General features: G+C 44.2%; 1 protein-coding gene across 2 annotated transcripts; it reads left to right on the plus strand.

Moving 5' to 3' along the window:
• The first annotated feature begins 975 nt into the window (after positions 1 to 975).
• Positions 976 to 16,582, plus strand: LOC147457819 (HIT-type Zinc finger family protein). 2 transcript variants are annotated; one of them, XM_086512605.1, is made up of 3 exons: positions 976 to 1,257; positions 1,343 to 1,559; positions 15,438 to 16,582. In XM_086512605.1, the coding sequence occupies exons 2-3, from the start codon at positions 1,376 to 1,378 to the stop codon at positions 16,304 to 16,306; spliced, it is 1,053 nt and encodes a 350-aa protein (XP_086368731.1). In that variant the 5' UTR covers positions 976 to 1,257; positions 1,343 to 1,375; the 3' UTR covers positions 16,307 to 16,582. The 2 variants fall into 2 exon arrangements, with proteins under 2 accessions (XP_086368731.1, XP_086368730.1); XM_086512604.1 differs by having other exon boundaries at positions 978 to 1,559.
• The last annotated feature ends 1,775 nt before the right edge of the window (positions 16,583 to 18,357 follow it).

Below are 18,357 nucleotides of genomic sequence, written 5' to 3' on the forward strand. Positions count from 1 at the left end.
ACAAGATGCCTATGAGTTTGAGCCCTTGAAAAATGATTAGTTGATGGATATTGACCTATAGATACATTATACACCTTAGGTTTTGTCCCATAACCTCATCATGTTAATAAAAGAGGCCTTGAAAAACCAAATTTTTTCTCTTTGTCAGCATTTTCAAGATATTGGTCTTTTGATTATAACAAAAATTTAGTCCCATAAATAGGTTATGAAGCTCAATTTCTTGCTAAAATAAGTTTTTTCCTATCTATGCAAAATCTTATTTTGATGAGAAGTTATATTCAATTTCTGAAAATTTTATCAAAACTGCACTAAATTTCTATGATTTTTTCATCTTAAAACTTATCACTATAATCTTAATTTGGTATTAATTTTGGCAAAAGTAAATTTGGCTATGTTTTTTACCTCATAGCTGACCTAAGATATGAACATGACCTATGATTTTTTTTTTTAGATCCACCAAATAATTATGACAAGTTGCTAGAAAAACAGGACACTTTAGTGTCTCAGGACATTTGAGTGTCCGATTATAGAACTAGTGTTAAGCAAAGTAGTAGTAATTCTTTATAAACTTACTCTATGAGCAAGCTCTTAGCATAGCTAGAATATTTGGACGTCAAAAATCCACGAAAAAGTCTACATTCCATGGGTGGTGTGCGCGGGCGATGGGGTTAAGCCACATGGCTCTTTTTCTTCCCTAGGTTGTGGGTTCAATCCTCCAAGATGGGAGGAGGAACAAAGGGGGCGAAGTAAACTCGGGTACTCTGGTGCCCGAGTTTACATTTACCAAAATACCCAAGTTTACTTTCTCCCGCTTAGATATATTTGCAAAAGGGGGGGAAGTAAACTTGGGAACTGAGTTTACTTTGCTCAAGCTTGCCCGAGATCTACGGTGCTCAATCATCCCATCCCATGACGGCCGCATTCAACTCAAGTGTCTGCAATCCGCGTGTGATCAAGCTCTTAAACAGATTAGCCGACTTACTCGGCGTAAGTCAGGCTAGGGAGCATAGCTTCTACTGAAGAGAGCTCTCAACACCAAGTCAGGCTCGGCAGGGCAAGTCTCTGCGTGCAAGCAGCGATAGCGTCCTCACCTTTTTAACATCGGCTCTCTTTCAACACAACAGCAGCTTGATCTTCAGACAATTTCTGAGTTGGGCTCGCAGATAGCAGAATGGCGACATCAGCTGAACGCAGCCTCGTGTGCTTGGTCTGCCGCAAGCAATTTTCGCACTACAGATGTCCACGTTGTAATATGCGGTACTGCTCGCTACCCTGCTACAAGTCTCATAGCTCTCGCTGCACCGAATCCTTCAATCGCGACAATGTTCTTGCGAACATGCAGGACTGTGTTGCCACGCCCGATACCCGCAGACGCATGCTGAGAACACTTCAAAGATTTCACTTCGACACCACGAATGCTAATGACCATCTTGACATAGGCGATGATGTCGATGGCAATGAGAGTGAGGGTAGCGAGGGCGAACATGAAGATGAGGATCATGTATCAAGAAGACCAACATGCATTCTTTCTGAGGCCACCCTGAACAAGCTAGCGGCAGGTAATTCTCAATTTCTTACAATCTCAGCTGGCTTTTTTTTACTATTGCTGTCGGAAATGGTTTCCCAAGTCCTTTGTGTTTGCAAACCAAGGCTATGACAGAAGGTCTTTGTTTTCTTTTTATTCAATTAAGGTTTTTGGAATTGGGATAAAATTATTGACTCAAAATCCAAAGTGTCTTCATGAAAGTATTTTGATATTGGTGTTTGATTTTAGCATGTTCTCACATTGGTAAAATCTGGGACCCTGATCTAATCAATTTTTTGTTGCGATTGGCTTCACAAGAGTATTTTGATATCGGCATATGTTGTCACATGGCCAAAGTCTAGGACCCTGAAATAACCAAGGTTTTGTTGCTATTGCAGTTGCGATTCTTGGTCAAGAAACTTTTGACTGCCCTAAATTTCGGCAGCTGTTGGTATTTAAATGAAAGATTCTAGGCACCACTCGAAACTAGAGAGAAGCTTCATATGACCGGGCATAGCCACAAAGAAGCCCTCTCTTTCTAGATTTAGGCAAAATACCTAGTAGATGTCCCTAAACTCACACCACCTGTCAAATCTTGGGTGCTAGCCAAAAACAAGAGGTGTGGAGGCCATAGAAGGTATGCAAAGAATTTGGCAAGTCTAGTTGCCAATAGTATAGAGACCACCTCAACAACAACGAAACCACCATTAAAAAGAAACTCGCAATTTCTAGGATAGATGGTTCTGTCCGCCCACTGCAAATTGTTAGTGCACTAGCTAATGAGTTGGACCCCCCCTTCTTGCTTGACACTTTGGTTGACTCTTCCGCTTTTAGTCAAGGGTTGATCACTTGCTTCCACAATCTGATCATTGTGTTCATCGGTTTGATCTTCACATACTTTGCATAGAGTGCATCTTTGGAGCAGGCAAGCAGATGCTTTGTAAGCATGTTGACTTTGTCTTGACTCTTGCCGCGTTTTTTCACATTGAGAGGATGATACTTTGCCCTAGTCTGCCTGCTTGGTCGTCGTCATCACCAGCTTCATTATGTTCCTATACTTGCCCTTCGTCCTCAGGCTCCTCCTCCCCCTTTGCACCCAGTTGTTAGGAGCTGGTTCCATGGTCGATTGCTGTAGTTGTGGCCTGGATTATTTTGAGAACAGTCGTCTGAGCTTTGCTAACACTGAAAGTTGCGAGTCACTTGACAAGGCGGTAAAACAATGCAACAATGCCACAAACTGATGGAAAAAACAATCTAAACTTGAAATAACACCGTAGACAAGAGATATAGAGTGGTGTAGTTAGACCCTCGTAAACTTGCCTCTCAACTAGGCATCCGTGGTGATATTTCTCTTTTCATTCATGACCTGTCACTGTCACAACTAACCAGAGTGATCACACTCAGAAGATTTGATACAAACTTTATTTAACTGGAAGGGCACCATGTATTGGTAGAAATAACCATTGGAAGCAACTTTAGCACTTAAAACACTTGAAATGACGCGAGAACTTGAGACTGGACTCGGAATGGAAGAGTTCCAGTCCTAGATGCAATGGCCAGTATGCTACAATGTTGTGGAATTATGCTCGTTTGCAGAGGCAAGAGTCTTTTGTACAAGTAAAAGATAAGGGACAGGTTGCAAGATGCTATTTGGTGAAGTTCAAGAACTATCCACCTATAGATGCAAAGTGAATGGAAGAGCATGAACTATCAGAGTCACCAAATGTATTGCAGCTTTACCTTGAGGCCTTTGGGTTGCAGCCTATGTATGCTCCGACCCAACGTCTGCAAAGGAGGGGTAATGACAGAGCTAGCACATCAAATGTACTCATGGATTCAGTGCAATAGTAGTGTACATTGTTTGACAAAAGTATGAAGGTCTCATTAAGTCATTTGTACACATGTTTTGACAGTCTTTCTTGCAGATACATGCGATGGTAAAATGGTGCTTACCACACTAAATCATGTATGGCATGTATATATGGCACGCAATCGAGGGCGTTTGCGATTTTAAGAGGTGGTATGTCACGAGGACGTGGCAATTGCTAACTTGAGTTGTCTCTTTCTTTGTGATGATTTTTGTTTAATTTTTGGGACCCTCTTTTGAAAGTTGCAAATGGCCGGACATTGTATGTCCAGTGTGAAACGATCGACGGCCGAGAGTTTCATCCGTAGTCAGGAAGGACAAGTCACTACGAGTTGGTCGGGATAATCGGCACTAGAATCCGAGCAGTAAAAGGGTGTCTAGGCTCAGTTCAAAGTCATTTAGGCCCCTCGCGACACTTATAAATTGGTGGATACTAGGAAATTAACTCAAAAGAGGCAAACTGGATACATGGCGGCTCCAGATGCAATTGCCAGAAGCATCAGCAAGAGGGGGCTGATTTTGATCATTGTGTGTGCTACAATGTGTATGAGTAGTTGGTGCAGGTGATCATAGCTTTAATGGAAAGCTTGCCTTCTTCCTTGCTCAATGTAGCGCGACGATTTGCTCTCGTGCATCTCTCTCTCCCCTTTGCACTAATGGTAATGCCCCTCTAGTTGGACTTCTTAGATGACCATGTATAGTTCTAGGGTTTTATGCACGTTTGCCAAGGCAAGAGCCTTTTGTACAGGAACGGGATTAGCTAAATGCTAATGCCCTTCACGTATGCACAGTTCCATCGCGAAGGAATGCGAAAACGAAGAGTTTTCTCGCGTGAAAACTCGTCCCATTGACAGGGGAACTGTCCCATTGCGTGCGGGAGCACCTGAGACACACGTAGGCGTGCTCGCTCCGCTCGAAATGGTCCGAAACAGAGAATTACAGCCTGCTGTGTTTTTCTGCAGGTTTAGGGTTTTGCACTCAAACTGCAGGGAATCGCCAGGGGAGCCTCGGAAAGGCCTTGGGATGCGTGTACAGGTCAGTAGGCACCTAACAATGGCAAAACAGAAAATTACAGCATGCTAAAATTGACCTGCAGCTCACTGGAAAGCTTCAATACCGCAAGGGAAAGTGTCCTTGACATGTACTTTTGACCTACAGGGAGTTTTGCGCCAGTATGTTGGTGAAATTGGGGTAAAAACATGCAATTACAGCTATGGACAGCTTGGTGAGGGCTAGGTGCAAGCGTTCGGATCGTTTATTTGCCAGGGGAGCCTCGGGAAAGCATTGGGTGCTTGTATAGGACAATTTAGAGAGATTTCCAGCGAGGAATCTCGTCCAATTCAAGGCGCAAGTGACCCTACAAGTACGAGAGCTCGAGGGCTATCCATCGAAGTGATCGGCACACAAATCGGAGCGCAAAACAGAGAATCCAGTGATCTGTAATTTCTTGTCAGATTTTGCAAAGAGCTCTAAAGTGCGTGGAAAGTCAATGTTTACTTGGGATTTTGTCCGTGGGGACTTCTACTGTGGTTATGTTGCCGAAATCGAGTTAGAGTAGAGGAATTTCAGTCCGATAAAAGTGGGACAGCTCGTAGAAGTTTATAGGTTTTTCTCAAGTGTAATAAGAATAAAGAAATACCGAAAGGGGCGCCAGTCTTTGGGGCCGACAGGGTGTCGTTGTCTGCTTGGTAGCGCTCTAGCTGCCATGCCGTGGTTTGTCTTGAAGTGTTGAATTTCAGTCTCACAGGTTTATTCGTGAAGTTCCTTTGTGTCGTAGAGTTAAAGTAAAGTTATCGGTGAAAGCCAAATCCTACCGCCCCACGGACCCGTTTCCTTGAGAGTGTGGGTATGCCTCTGTTGCTGCATCGTGCAACGTCTCAATCAATAATCTCCTCTAGTGAGAGTCGTGGCTTGGCTGCTGCACATAGGCGACCATAGATCTCTTGTATATAAAGTTTAAACAGAGTCAGTCTCTGGTGTAAATGTATAGCGGGTATGTGTCCTCCCTCTTGACACCTCAGCTTCTGCTACAACGGGTACCACGTGCCAATAGAAAAGAACAGGCTGAATAGACTTTTAGCACTTCAATAACAATTGAACTGAGAGAGAGAGACAACACGTGACACGGAGTGGCGGAATTTCATCCCAGAGACTGTCGGCCCCAAACCTTGGCGCCCCTTTCGGTATTTCTTTATATTGCATCAACACAATACAAGCCGATACTCCAAACTCTGCACCTTCTCCAGGAAGCATGCCAGAGAATGAGCCCATGGCCTCATATTTAAAGGCCCTAGGCCCCAAAAGCAATTTACATGAAAAGCCTTCAAACTCAAAAGCTTTTGGTCCAAAAGCAATGCCAAAAAGCTTTTAGTGTAAATCACGGAATTTTGTATAACTGCCACGTCAGCAGTTAGCGCAAAACGTGAAAGTCTGTACAGTCTGCTACGTCATCATATAAGCGCAATTTCCGGGTTTTTCCGTACAGCTACCACGTCATCAGTTGCTACGCAAGTCTTTCAGTGTGTGTGTGGGTCCTGCTTTATTCTAATCCTTTATGTCACTTGGGCCCCATCGGACGAGGTCCCATAAGTTGGTAGGACTTCTTCTTCTGTTTCTTGTTCTTCTTAGGGTTTAGGCCCCTTGGCCGTGATCTGAAGGTTGGCTCTACTCTTGACTGACTTGAACACGTGAGTGGTTGGCTCTGCTCTTCACTAACTTGACACGTCAGCAGTTTGTGACAGGGTCCTAATGTAAAATCCTGAAAAAGCTCAGTTGTGCCATGACATGGTCCACTGTGTTGGCTCCATGCCTGTGAGGGAAACAAGTAAACCCAACTGCAGCGGGAAATTGTTGTAGGTCATTAAGTATGGCTAGACCATGTGAGGTCCCCATTTCCATCAAATATCTCGTACTCGCCTCATCCTATTAGCGTTTGCCAAGCCCCATATCGCTAGTATCTAGCTCTCTGAGTATCTCATCTGAGGTATCATAAAAAGTAGTCTAATGATTTCTCGTGCGGGCATTAAAGTCCCCCAAGAGAATGATGTCACCATCTCCGGAGAACTCTCATACATCCTCGTCTAATACCGAGAAAGGGGAGTGTCCTCTAGGTGCGGCATACATTGATGTGCTAGGGGCAAAGTAACAAATAGCAGTGTACAAAAATCTGCCTGTCTCAGTCGTGAGTCTCACACACATGTATTTGGCGTAAAGCTGTCCTCAAAGGCCCCTACATCAAGGTGAAGTGACCCATTACAATTCTGTGTTGCCATCGTTAGTGTGGTCCCATAGGTCTTGCACCGTCATGCGGAGCGTTGCTCCAATATTACCACTCTTCCATCTCGGTTAAAAGCATCATAAGTTCAGAATAGTCTGAACTCACGAATTATAAGAAGGGATAAAACACTCATAAAACTACAAAAGCAAGGGACACAAGAAAAAAAAAAAAAAAGCTAAACTACTTTATTTGCTTTTCCCCTTACCGCTCTAATATCTGGCATTACCTCCTGCATATGAGCAATTTGCGAGAGCGTGAGGCCATGTCCAAGAAAGATGCCCGTCTTCTTAAGAGTTGGTCTCTTATTCAAAAAGTCTTTCTTCGCTTCCATGGAGGGGAAATGAAAGATAAGTGCCATTTCCTTTGAGGTTTCCCCGTTGCTTCCACTTTCCTTATTGCCTACTCTCCAGGCCCTTGCATGCATTGGCTCATTGACCTCCATCATAGTCATGACTTCTTTTACCTCTTCATCAACATCATCTCGGGTTTGAGGCCACAAATCCTCATGTGTAAGGCACGCACATGCCTCCTTTGCTCCTCTTCTAAGTTCTAGTGTCAGGTTAATGATGGTGGGTGTGGGGGTTGCTTCCATGCCTTTTCCTTGCTTGACGATCTCGATCCATTTCTTGGCTTCTTCCGCTTTTTGTTGGGTCTTTGTAATAACATTCACCCACGAAGTCGTCATTTCTTTGTGGTGCTCCTGGCCTTCTTTGATGGCCCGCACTTGTTCTTTAATTGTGTTGAGTTCTTCAACTACTGAGGGTTGAAGCTCTCTTTCTTGGAGTGTGTGACCTGATTGCAACTCTGCAAGCTCTTTCTTGAGTAATACGATCTCCTCATCTTGGGCCATCACACGATTCTCAAGTGTGTTTATCTTGCTTTCTTGGGCTGACATCCGTTCTTCGAGTATCTTTATTGTGCCGAAGAGATTGCGGTTGATCTTGTTAATGTCCTCACACATTTCTTCTTTGCATTTTTGAATGGCATCCTCCAAAGGATTGTCCTTGCCTTTTTGCTTCTTCATGTCAGAGAACCGCAAAAGGAGAGGGAGAGGGAGAAAGTTCTAGAGAGAGAGAGAGAGAGAGAGAGAGAGAGAGAGAGAGAGAGAGAGAGAGAGAGAGAGAGAGAGAGAGAGAGAGAGAGAGTACTATGGATATGGGTGTTTCCACAGTATGTATACATGTTTCTTGGGCATAGGTGTTCCCACATCAAGCATACATGTCTATTCCACACCTAGACACAGTCTCTGCAAATCTGAGTGTTTCTGAAACGCTTCCCGCAATGCTTCTGCACTCTGGAGTATTCCTGCAATTGTGGATTTCCCACAGACGTTCCACTGTAGTCACTCTTGCAATTCTGAATTTCCCTCAAAATATCTCAAAAAACTCACTGCAATCCCTCTTGTAGTTTTAATCTTTTCCCCAAATCTGTAATTTGCAGACGGGGGTGGGGTGCCAGCCTGAGGGATGTACGTGAGGTCTGTTGTACGTGGCAATTGGGGGAGGGGGGGGAGAGAGCGCGACAGAGAGAGAGGGAGGCGAGGGAGGGGGTATATGCGCGACAGAGAGAGAGGGAGACAGGGGAGGGGGCCTGGAGAGGGTACGCACAAAAAAGAGAGAGAGAGAGAGAGAGAGAGAGAGAGAGAGAGAGAGAGAGAGAGAGAGAGAGAGAGAGAGAGAGAGAGAGAGAGTCACATGACACATCCAACCCTATGTGTCCGTGGACAAGCTACAACATGACCAGGGTTCAGTTTAGTCAAGCCAGTCTAGGATAGAAAGTGATCTGGCACTTTTGTGAGTTTGTTCGTAGACCGTGCATGTCCAGACACTTAGATTAGATGCATATCCTCCGGTTGCACACAGCATGATCATCAGCATTCCCATCAGAATCCATCAAAATCTATCAGGGGAATTTTCCAGTGCATTAAACCTATTTCCCCTGTTTTTGACATCTTTCACTTATTTATTAAGTGACTTTTGTTGGGAACTAGGTAGGGCAATTTTGGCTAAGATAATATATAAGCAAACCAAAGCTAGCAATTCTGGTAGAAGAGGCAACAGGAGCATTGCTCAACAAGCACCTTCTCAAGCAAGACCAACCTCAGGAAGCCCTGGCGATTTCAGCCACAGATCCTCATGCATGCTAGCGTTTTGGACCACCTAAGGCCAGCGTTTTCAGCAAGGGATTTCAGCAAGCAAAAGACTCAGTATATCAGCGTTTTGAACCAGCCAATTAGCGTTTTTCAGCCTATGCAATCCAGCGTTTTTCAGCCCTGCATTGGCGTTTTTGCAGCAGTTTTCCAGCACCATACCACAGCGTTTTTGCACCTGCAAATTCAGCACTTGAAACCTAGGAAGAGCAGCGTTTCTGGACAGCAGCAGAGCAGCGATTTGTATGACAACAGTTCAGCGTTTTCAACCGTAAGAAAAACAGCGTTTGTTGCACACGAAGGCACAGTAGCAGATAGCGTCGTCGTCATCATCGCGTCGTCATAGCAGCATTCAGTTTTCAGCCATAGTAGACCGTCATCGTCGGCACCACCGTCGGCCTCGACATAGCACCATTTAGATTTGCATCAGCATCTGTACCAGATTGTGCAATCAATAGTAGACCACTGTCGCCATCGAGAGTGGGGCCCTTGGAGGAGGGTTTTACAACATCCCTGGTGTTGTATTCTCTTCTCTCTCTATCTCTCAGTCTCATGCACTTCCATTCACATGGTCCATTCACTTTGTTTGTGTCCATTGCACTCTCTCATTAAAGAACGGAAGGCTCTCCCTTCCCTAAGTAAAAAGGAACCTTGAGCACAGTTCGGAGCACCCATCTTGAGCAAAGTTCAACATTCACTTCCGTTGCACCTTACACACACACACACACACACACACACACACACACACACACACACACAGAGAGAGAGAGAGAGAGAGAGAGAGAGAGAGAGAGAGAGAGAGAGAGAGAGAGAGAGAGGCTCTCCATGTTGACACAAAGCTGCATATACTTTGAGAAAGATAATGGTTGAGAAAGAGGGTCTTGCCCTCGATGGATAGACCCTTGGTACAGACAACTGCCACTGTTGCTGTCACCTGCTCCTGCTGTAAGGTGCAACGGAAGTGAATGTTGAACTTTGCTCAAGATGAGTGCTCCAAAGTGTTACGGCCTTCCGTTCTTTTAGTGAGAGAGTGCATTGATCACAAACAAAGTGAATGACACTGTGAACGAAGGTGTTGAGATTGAGATTGAGATTGAGATTGAGATTGAGATTGGGACTGGGACTGGGACTGGGACTGGGACTGAGAGAGAGAGAGAGAGAGAGAGAGAGAGAGAGAGAGAGAGAGAGAGAGAGAGAGAGAGAGAGAGAGAGAGAGAGAGAGAGAGAAGAATACGACACGGGACGGTTCACAAACCCTCCTCCAATGGCCCCCACTCTCTATGGCAAGAGAGGTCTGTGCTATTGATTGCACAAATCAGGTACAATGGTCTAGATGCAATGGACTTGTCGACGATGTCAACGACAATGATGACGACGACAAGGACGGCTTGAAATCTGAAAACGCTAGGGCTGAAATTTGCAAATGCTGACTTTTTGCTGAATACTGACACTGTGTCGGCAAGGACGGCGACGACGACGATGACGATGCACTGAAAACGCAGATGCTGAAATCTACGGACTGTGAGCAATCTGGAAACGCTGGCCGATCTAATGGTACGGTGAGGATATGCTGCGGGTAGGTGGGATCTGTGAGGCTAGGGGCTGATACTACGAGGCTAAGCGCTGAAAACTGAAAACGCTAGTGATATTGTCACGTGACACATCCAACCCTATGTGTCCGTGGACAAGCTACAGCATGATCAGAGTTCAGTCAATCTAGTCAAGGCTAGATTAGAAGTGATCTGGCACTTTTGTGAGTCTATTCATAGACCGTGCATGCCCAGTCACTTGGTATAGATGCATATCCTCCGGTTGCACACAGCATGATCATCAGTATTCCCTTCAGAATCCATCAGATTCAGTTAGGGGAATTTTCCAGTGCATTTAGCCTATTTTCCCTATTTTTGGTATTTTTCACTTATTATTTTTAAGTGACTTCCTAACAAAAGTAGGTAGGGCAATTTTGCTAAGTTAATATATAAGCAAACCCAAGTTAGCACTTTCTGGCAGAAGAGGCAGCAGGAGCTTCCCGCTCAACAGGCACCTTCTCAGCAGAACCCCAGATCACCTCAGCGTTTTACTAATGCTACAGCAGATGCCCAGCGTTTTTGGTTTTCAGCCATAGTCGCAGCAGAGGAGTAGCGTTTTCAGCAAGCATTAGAAGCAGCAGATTCAGCCCTAAATGATTGCAGAAGACCCCCATTTTCAGCCTCGAAAACGCAGCCAAAACAGTCATTTTCAGCCACCGAAACAGCCCCGAAATTCAGCAGATAGAAGACCACAGATTTCAGCCCTAAAGTCGTCGTCGTCATTGGCATAGTGCATACGCATTGTACCACTTTGTGCAATCAATAGTAGACCACTCTCGCGGACGAGAGTGGGGCCTTTGGAGGAGGGTTTTACGACGTCTCTGGTGTCGTATCTCTCTTCTCTCTCTATCTCTCAGTCTCATTCACTTGCATACACAGTGTCCATTCACTTTGTCGTGATCATAGCACTTTCCATTAAGAACGGAAGGCTCTCCCTTCCATAAGAACTAAAAGGAACCTTGAGCACAGTTTGGAGCACTCGTCTTGAGCAAAGCGCAAACAATCATTCCGCTGCACCTAACATTGGTATCAGAGCTTTGGCATTGTTCTGTATCACTCAAGAAAAGAACCACATAATTTTTTTTTGCATGTTGAGGTCGCACGAACCCAAGTTCGCTTGGGCGTGTCGATTCCTAATCGTGTTTTTTGAAGAGTGACAGGAATCCCAAGAAAGAAGGGCTTGTCCAGCCTCCCCTTGTGTCTCTTTTCACTCATTGAGAGCGGACTGTGCACTTAGCGGCCGGCCAATCGACGTGAGGTGGGAAAAAGCAACCTTGGTGTGAGCGCAAGGCCGCCAAGGGGTGCGCCCGTGGAAAAGAGTAGAACTCGAGTGAAGAGAAGATCCTTCTCAAATGCGGTTTGCAAACGAAACAAAACCTCAAGAACTCAAGAACCGCAAGAACCAAGACCTGCAAGAACCCAAGTTCCTCGTGAACTTAAGAACCCAAGACCCGCAAGAATCCAAGTTCCTCGTGAACTTAAGAACCCACAAGAACCCACGATTGCAGAATGGTCATCACTCGAAGCGGCATGGATACTTCGCTTGGAGATGATGAGCATGAGAGAGGTGAAGAAGAATTTTCCCCACTAGGAGGTTTTTCCGACCCTCCCCCTTCACTATCTACGACACCGATTGCACTAACTCCAATGGAGGAGTCGGAGCTATTGTTTATGGAACAGAATTTACAATGCGAAGCAAGAAATGCCGCAAGAATGGCAGCCGTAGCGCGTGAGCACGAGCAAACACGCTTGGAAACCAAAGAATGACAAGCCAAATTGGATCGTGAATGCAAAGAAAGAAAAGCAGAAATGGAACGTAGACACACAGAAAGACAAGCAGAGAGCAAAGCAAGACAAGCAGAATTTGATCGCGAGATCAAAGCAAGAAGAGAAGAGTTCTTGCGACTCTTTTTTCAAGCTCATGCAGAGATGCAAGAGATTCGGGAAAAGAAGACTCTCTCAATCTCTTCTTCTCCAAAGCATGACACAAGATTTGCATGATTGTGTGAAGCATGATGATGATTTGATTGACAATGACTTGCATAATGTTTTGATTGACAATGATAAGCACAATGATTTGCATGATGATAAGCATGATGATTTGAATGACAAGCATGATGATTTGGATGACAAAGATAAGCATGATGATTTGAATGATATTGCTAAGCATGATGATTTGGATGCCAATGACAACCATGATGCTTTGCATGATCAAGATGTGATTTCTCACAAGCATGATGAGTTGCATGAAGATGATGTGATTGTTCACAAGGATGACGTGTTAGTCGATGCTTTTTCTAGCAAAGCTAACCTCGTTGTAGATTCGATCAATCACGAAGAACCGATCTTGGCTTTCGAGTCGAGGTCCAAAGAATCCCCTCAGGACGATTCGATCATTCAGAAAGAAGCGATCTTGGCTCTCGAGCCTAGGTCCAAAGAACCCTCACAGGAAGTATTATGTGTTCGCATGATTGATACGCACGCATTGTTCGAATGTTTCATTCGTGATTGTTTTCTGTATTTTAGTCAGCATCTTTATGTGATCCCTTTTCCTAGGCATGACATATTGTATGCTGAGCACGTTTCTCTCATGGATGAGCACGAATGTATGCGGATTTTTCGTGGAAAGCTGAAAAGTATTTATGTAAGGAAGTCACATTCCATGTCTCCTCTTGGCATGACATAGTTTCCGAACGAGCACATGAAAGTATGAGCACCAAGCATGGGCATTTCCGTTGTGAATTGCCACAGTTGATTGCTCTAGATCAAAAGAGAAAGATTCGATCTCATTGTTTGCATGTGTTTGATGAACGGGTTGTCACTCCGTCTCGATGTTCATCTACATTGCATACACAGTCTTTAGAGAAGACAAGATTTTTTTAACTCACTTTACATGGAATAGGTATGTTCATGGTTTTGTGTTGGAAATGGTTTCAGGAATTTTCATCCATGGAGATTCTTGAAGAAGGAAGAAGCATGACTAAAGACAAAGTTGAAGCATTGAAGGAGCCACATGAGACTTTGTGTCCCTTTCGGCGCGGCCCAAAGAAGCAAGCGTTGCAGACCTTTATGAAGTTCAAGTACCGCCCGATTCCAGATGCTATTGGCGATCTCCCTCGACGCCATACAGTTCGGTACCAATACCTCACTTTTAAAAGGAGGGGATGTCACATGACACATCCAACCCTATGTGTCCGTGGACAAGCTACAGCATGATCAGGGTTCAGTCAATCCAGTCAAGTCTAGATTAGAAGTGATCTGGCACTTTTATGAGTCTATTCGTAGACCATGCATGCCCAGTCACTTGGTATAGATGCATAGCCTCTGGTTGCACATAGCATGATCATCAGTATTCCCTTCAGAATCCATCAGATTTAGTTAGGGGAATTTTCCAGTGCATTTAGCCTATTTTCCCTATTTTTGGTATTTTTCACTTATTATTTTTAAGTGACTTCCCAACAAAAGTAGGTAGGGCAATTTTGCTAAGTTAATATATAAGCAAACCCAAGTTAGCACTTTCTGGCAGAAGAGGCAGCAGGAGCTTCCTGCTCAACAGGCACCTTCACAGCAGAACCCCAGGTCACGTTAGCGTTTTACTAACGCTACAGCAGATGCCCAACGTTTTTGGTTTTCAGTCACAGTCGCAGCAGAGGAGCAGCGTTTTCAGAAAGCGTTAGAAGCAGCAGATTCAGCCCTAAATGATTGCAGAAGACCCCCATTTTCAGCCTCGAAAACGGAGCCAAAACAATCATTTTCAGCCACCGAAACAGCCCCAAAATTCAGCAGATAGAAGACCACAGATTTCAGCCCTAAAGTCGTTGTCGTCATCACCGTTGTCGTCATCGGCATAGTCCCAAGTTGCATCAGTCCATTGCATACGCATTGTACCACTTTGTGCAATCAATAGTAGACCACTCTGGTCGACGAGAGTGGGGCCTTCGGAGGAGGGTTTTACAACGTCTCTGGTGTCGTATCTCTCTTCTCTCTCTATCTCTCAGTCTCATTCACTTGCACGCACAGTGTCCATTCACTTTGTCGTGATCATAGCACTTTCCATTAAGAACGGAAGGCTCTATCTTCCATAAGAACTAAAAGGAACCTTGAGCACAGTTCGGAGCACTCATCTTGAGCAAAGCACAAACAATCATTTCACTGCACCTAACAGATATGAGGCTGATCTGACGTTGGAACTGCAAAACGCTAGACAAGTCTACAAGATGCAAAAACGCTAGGCCTGATCTGCAATCTGCAACCAAGTGCTGGAATTTGGAAATGCTGGCTGATCTGGGATGTCCAAAAACGCCAAGTTGTCTTGTGGTTGAAAACGCTAAGTCCCTTGCCGGTCTTGTTGAGAAGGCGCACTTCAAGTCCCTGGAACTTCTGCCAGAAAGTGCTAGCGCTAGGTTTTATTGTAGTAGCTTACCAAAATTGCCCTACCCAGTTTTCCAACAAAAGTCACTTATTGAATAATAAGTGAAAAATGGATAAATAGGGAAATGGGTTCTGAGCACTGTAAAATGCTCATGATGGGTACTGACTGTTATGCTCATGATCATGCTGTGTGCAACCAGAGGATATGTAACTACTCTTAAGTGCCTGGACATGCACGACCTGCGCATAGGCTCACAAAGGTGCTAGAACACTTCCTAAGCTGACTTGTACCCTGGACCTGAAGTATCTTGTCCACATGCACATAGGGTTCCTGAAAACCAACACCATGGTGTATTTTACAGGATTAAACCTACACCGTTAAAGATGTATCTTTTACAAATCAAATGCAGTAACAGTCAGATAGGACTTTGGAGTGCAGCAGTGGCTTACATTTCTTGTGAACTTTAGGCCTCTTCCCAATAAGAAAACGAGTCTTGCATTCTCATAACAAAAAGAAAGTTTTCTTTACAGTCTCTTAATGATATCCATTTTTATGAAATTCTTTTCTTTGTCAAAGGATACTTGCTGTTGTCGGACTGCAACAAATCAGCTGGTAATTGAAATGCTTTTGTAATCTGAAAGGCCGTTCTCTTTTGCAGGAATGGACTTACAGCTTGGTGATCTTTCAGCAGAGGAGGAAAAAGCGTTCTTGAGAGCGTTGGCAGCAGGGGAATTTAGTCACATGATCAAGCCTTGGGAGCCATGGTGGTTAAGTCCATTTGCCAGTAAAATTGTGTTGACCAAGGATGGTAACCGAGTAGCACAGCCACTAGAACATTCAGATAAGGATGAGAGTGATCTCTTTGATGTACCTCCTCCTGTGGATTCTCCATTACCTCCTTTGAGAGATCTTACAACCAAATCTCCATCCCCATTGCTTGGAATCCATTTAGTCGAGGTCTTGTATAGTTACTGCTTTACCCTTCGGTTTTTCAATGGGGATTGGACTTGCGACACTTATGTTGCAGCATGGACGTGCTTGAGTGTTTCACGTGTCTTGGGGAGCTCTGCTTGTCCTGAGACTCTCAGTGAGGCCTTGAATGACTGTTTTGTGACCATTTGCTCACCTTACTTCAAGTCTGCCGGCGGATTGAAATTTGCACTCGCATTGCTTGATGATGTGCTTGCTTTGTTGCATGTGGAAAGGCCCGGTGTGATTTGTGCTCTTGCGGACCTGCATCGCATGTTGGAGAAGGCCGTCAAAGATGTGAAGGAAGGAGCCTCTGATCCAGCCACAGGTAGGCAAAAAACGAAGGCTTGTACCAGTTCTCAGTTGAAGGCAGCATGCAAGAAGGTTTTTTTCCTCTCTTGCTGGGCTAATGAACAGCCTTCGGAAGTCTTCAGCACACAGGCATTGATCGTGGAAAATGAAAAAGGGCAACTTATGGAGACTCAGGAAAGTAAAACGTCGGAAGTTGTGACCGATGCTGGGAGGCCCTTAGTTGAAGAAGTGATGGAGGTTACTTGATAGAATTGTGTTTGATTAGGTGTGGGTGAAAGTCCGTTCACTTTTGAAGCACCAAACAGTGATTGTCCTTTCACTATTGAAGCACTGAATAGATCACGAATCCGATGAATGAAGAGCTGAGGGAAGTCCTATTAGCGTTGTTGATTGTTAGATATGCACCTTGCACAGCCCTCTTTGTAGGCGATTAGTCGCACTTATATGAGTGTGTGTAGGCAACCGTATGTTGATCTGCTTGGGCTTAAGCCTAAATTTAAAGCATGGAAAAACTTGGCAGCATTGTCTCTTGAGGTGTTGGTGGCAGTTCTGTGGAAGCAATGACTTTTGTCACATGTTTGTGTTTAGCCAGTTCGTCGGTTTCATGTTGAGGCACAGCATGGGTTTGCTAATCTCAACATTGTGGCCTTTTCCCTCTCCCCCTTCACAAGGAAATTTGTCTCTACCCTAACAACGTAAATCGTGGTCTCGTAAATTTTCTTGTTTCTTTGAAGTAAAGGGTCAGACTTTCCATACTTTCATACATGCAAAGAGAACTTTATCAGGCAACTGAGCATGCAATATGTTACACTTCAAAAAGTACACTTTTATTGCGTCTTTGATAGTTCTGTGGTGCATACAGTAGCTTGCCTGTCAAAGTGTTAGATATATATATGTTTAACTCCATTGGAAAAGCATTTATTTATCGCATGTCACAAATTCTTATAGTCAATTTGTTTGGCTGCCCCATGTTTTTGTCTGGCATATCTATGCGTATTTGGGTACCTAGGTCTACACCAATTATTGGGCACATGATGACGTTAGTTGGGATGTCCGTATATTCAGTCAATAGTATGCATGATGGAGCTGATGGTTATATCGTCTTATGGGTGACTACCATGAGTCTGTACCTTGCACTTTGTTTTTAAAGTGGAATTTAGGCTTATTCAGATTCATCTAGGCATATATACAGAGATATGGGTCACTGTTGATTCGTAGTCTTTACATGGATGCGAGAGATAACTTCTATTGAGTTACATGAGGGCGAATAAGTGCTAATTGTATTTGACTTGTTCCTTGGGCTATGTTTGAGCTTTTGAAGATACTAGCAGGTCGAGAAGAAATTATGAACCTCCTCGGACAAACAATCTTAACACTCCTTGTGGCTTCAGAATGTTTGGGGATCTGGTATGGTAATGTGAAAGTACCCTTGAAACACTCGTCCATCTTGTTGTATTTGAAGCAATCATAGCTGCTGGGCATTTGATATGCTGATGATTACTCCAGAGTTCCAGATTCACCACGATCGACTCTAGGTTACACCGCTTCTTTTACATCAGGAGCGATTTAATGGAGTAGTAAGAAGCAGCCCATTGTTACCTTATCTTTCACAAAAGCAGAGTGCTTTACGGTGTCCTAGGTTGATTGACAAATCCAAGTATAGGAGCACATACTTTGGAAATAGCCATAGTACAAAACTTAGGCTTTAGATCTTGTGACCACCCTCCATAGGTATTGCTGAAGTACCTCACTTCAAAAGTCTAGCTACTTCAAAGGTATCTGACATAAGTGTTTGTGTTGTGAACCATGAGGATAGATATTTTGCCTTGATGGCCCTATGGACTAATTCCTTTTTCTCCTTTTTGACATGTAGAATCAAATTTCTAAATTGGAAGTGGAAGAAACTTCTGCTACAGCTTTCTCGAGTAGGTGAAGATAGAGAACATAAAATTGCTTCTGCCAACAACAAGCACACAAATATGCGACCTTGGGGATCTAGTTAATGTACAAGGTTTTGGTTGCATGGGGTGTCCTTTTTGTTGCATGTGATGTATATTTATGCTTTGCCAGGTAGGTCTAGAATGAGAAGGTTAGTGCTAGTCTATCTTGCAAGGAGAGGAGGCTTGAATCACTTGTGCAAACATGTTTGTTGTCACCCTAGGAAGTTTCAACATATTCAAAAGATGAAGTTGTACCATAGTTGAGCTAGATGCCACTCCAAATGCAAAGGCATTCGCACCCATCTGGTGAGAAGTTGTCTCTAAGGACATCCTTGATAGGCAAAGCTCACAAGTGGA

The sequence above is a fragment of the Adiantum capillus-veneris genome, chromosome 5 (genome assembly GCF_014529385.1).
Source record: "Adiantum capillus-veneris isolate H3 chromosome 5, ASM1452938v2, whole genome shotgun sequence".
Lineage (NCBI taxonomy): Eukaryota > Viridiplantae > Streptophyta > Polypodiopsida > Polypodiales > Pteridaceae > Adiantum > Adiantum capillus-veneris.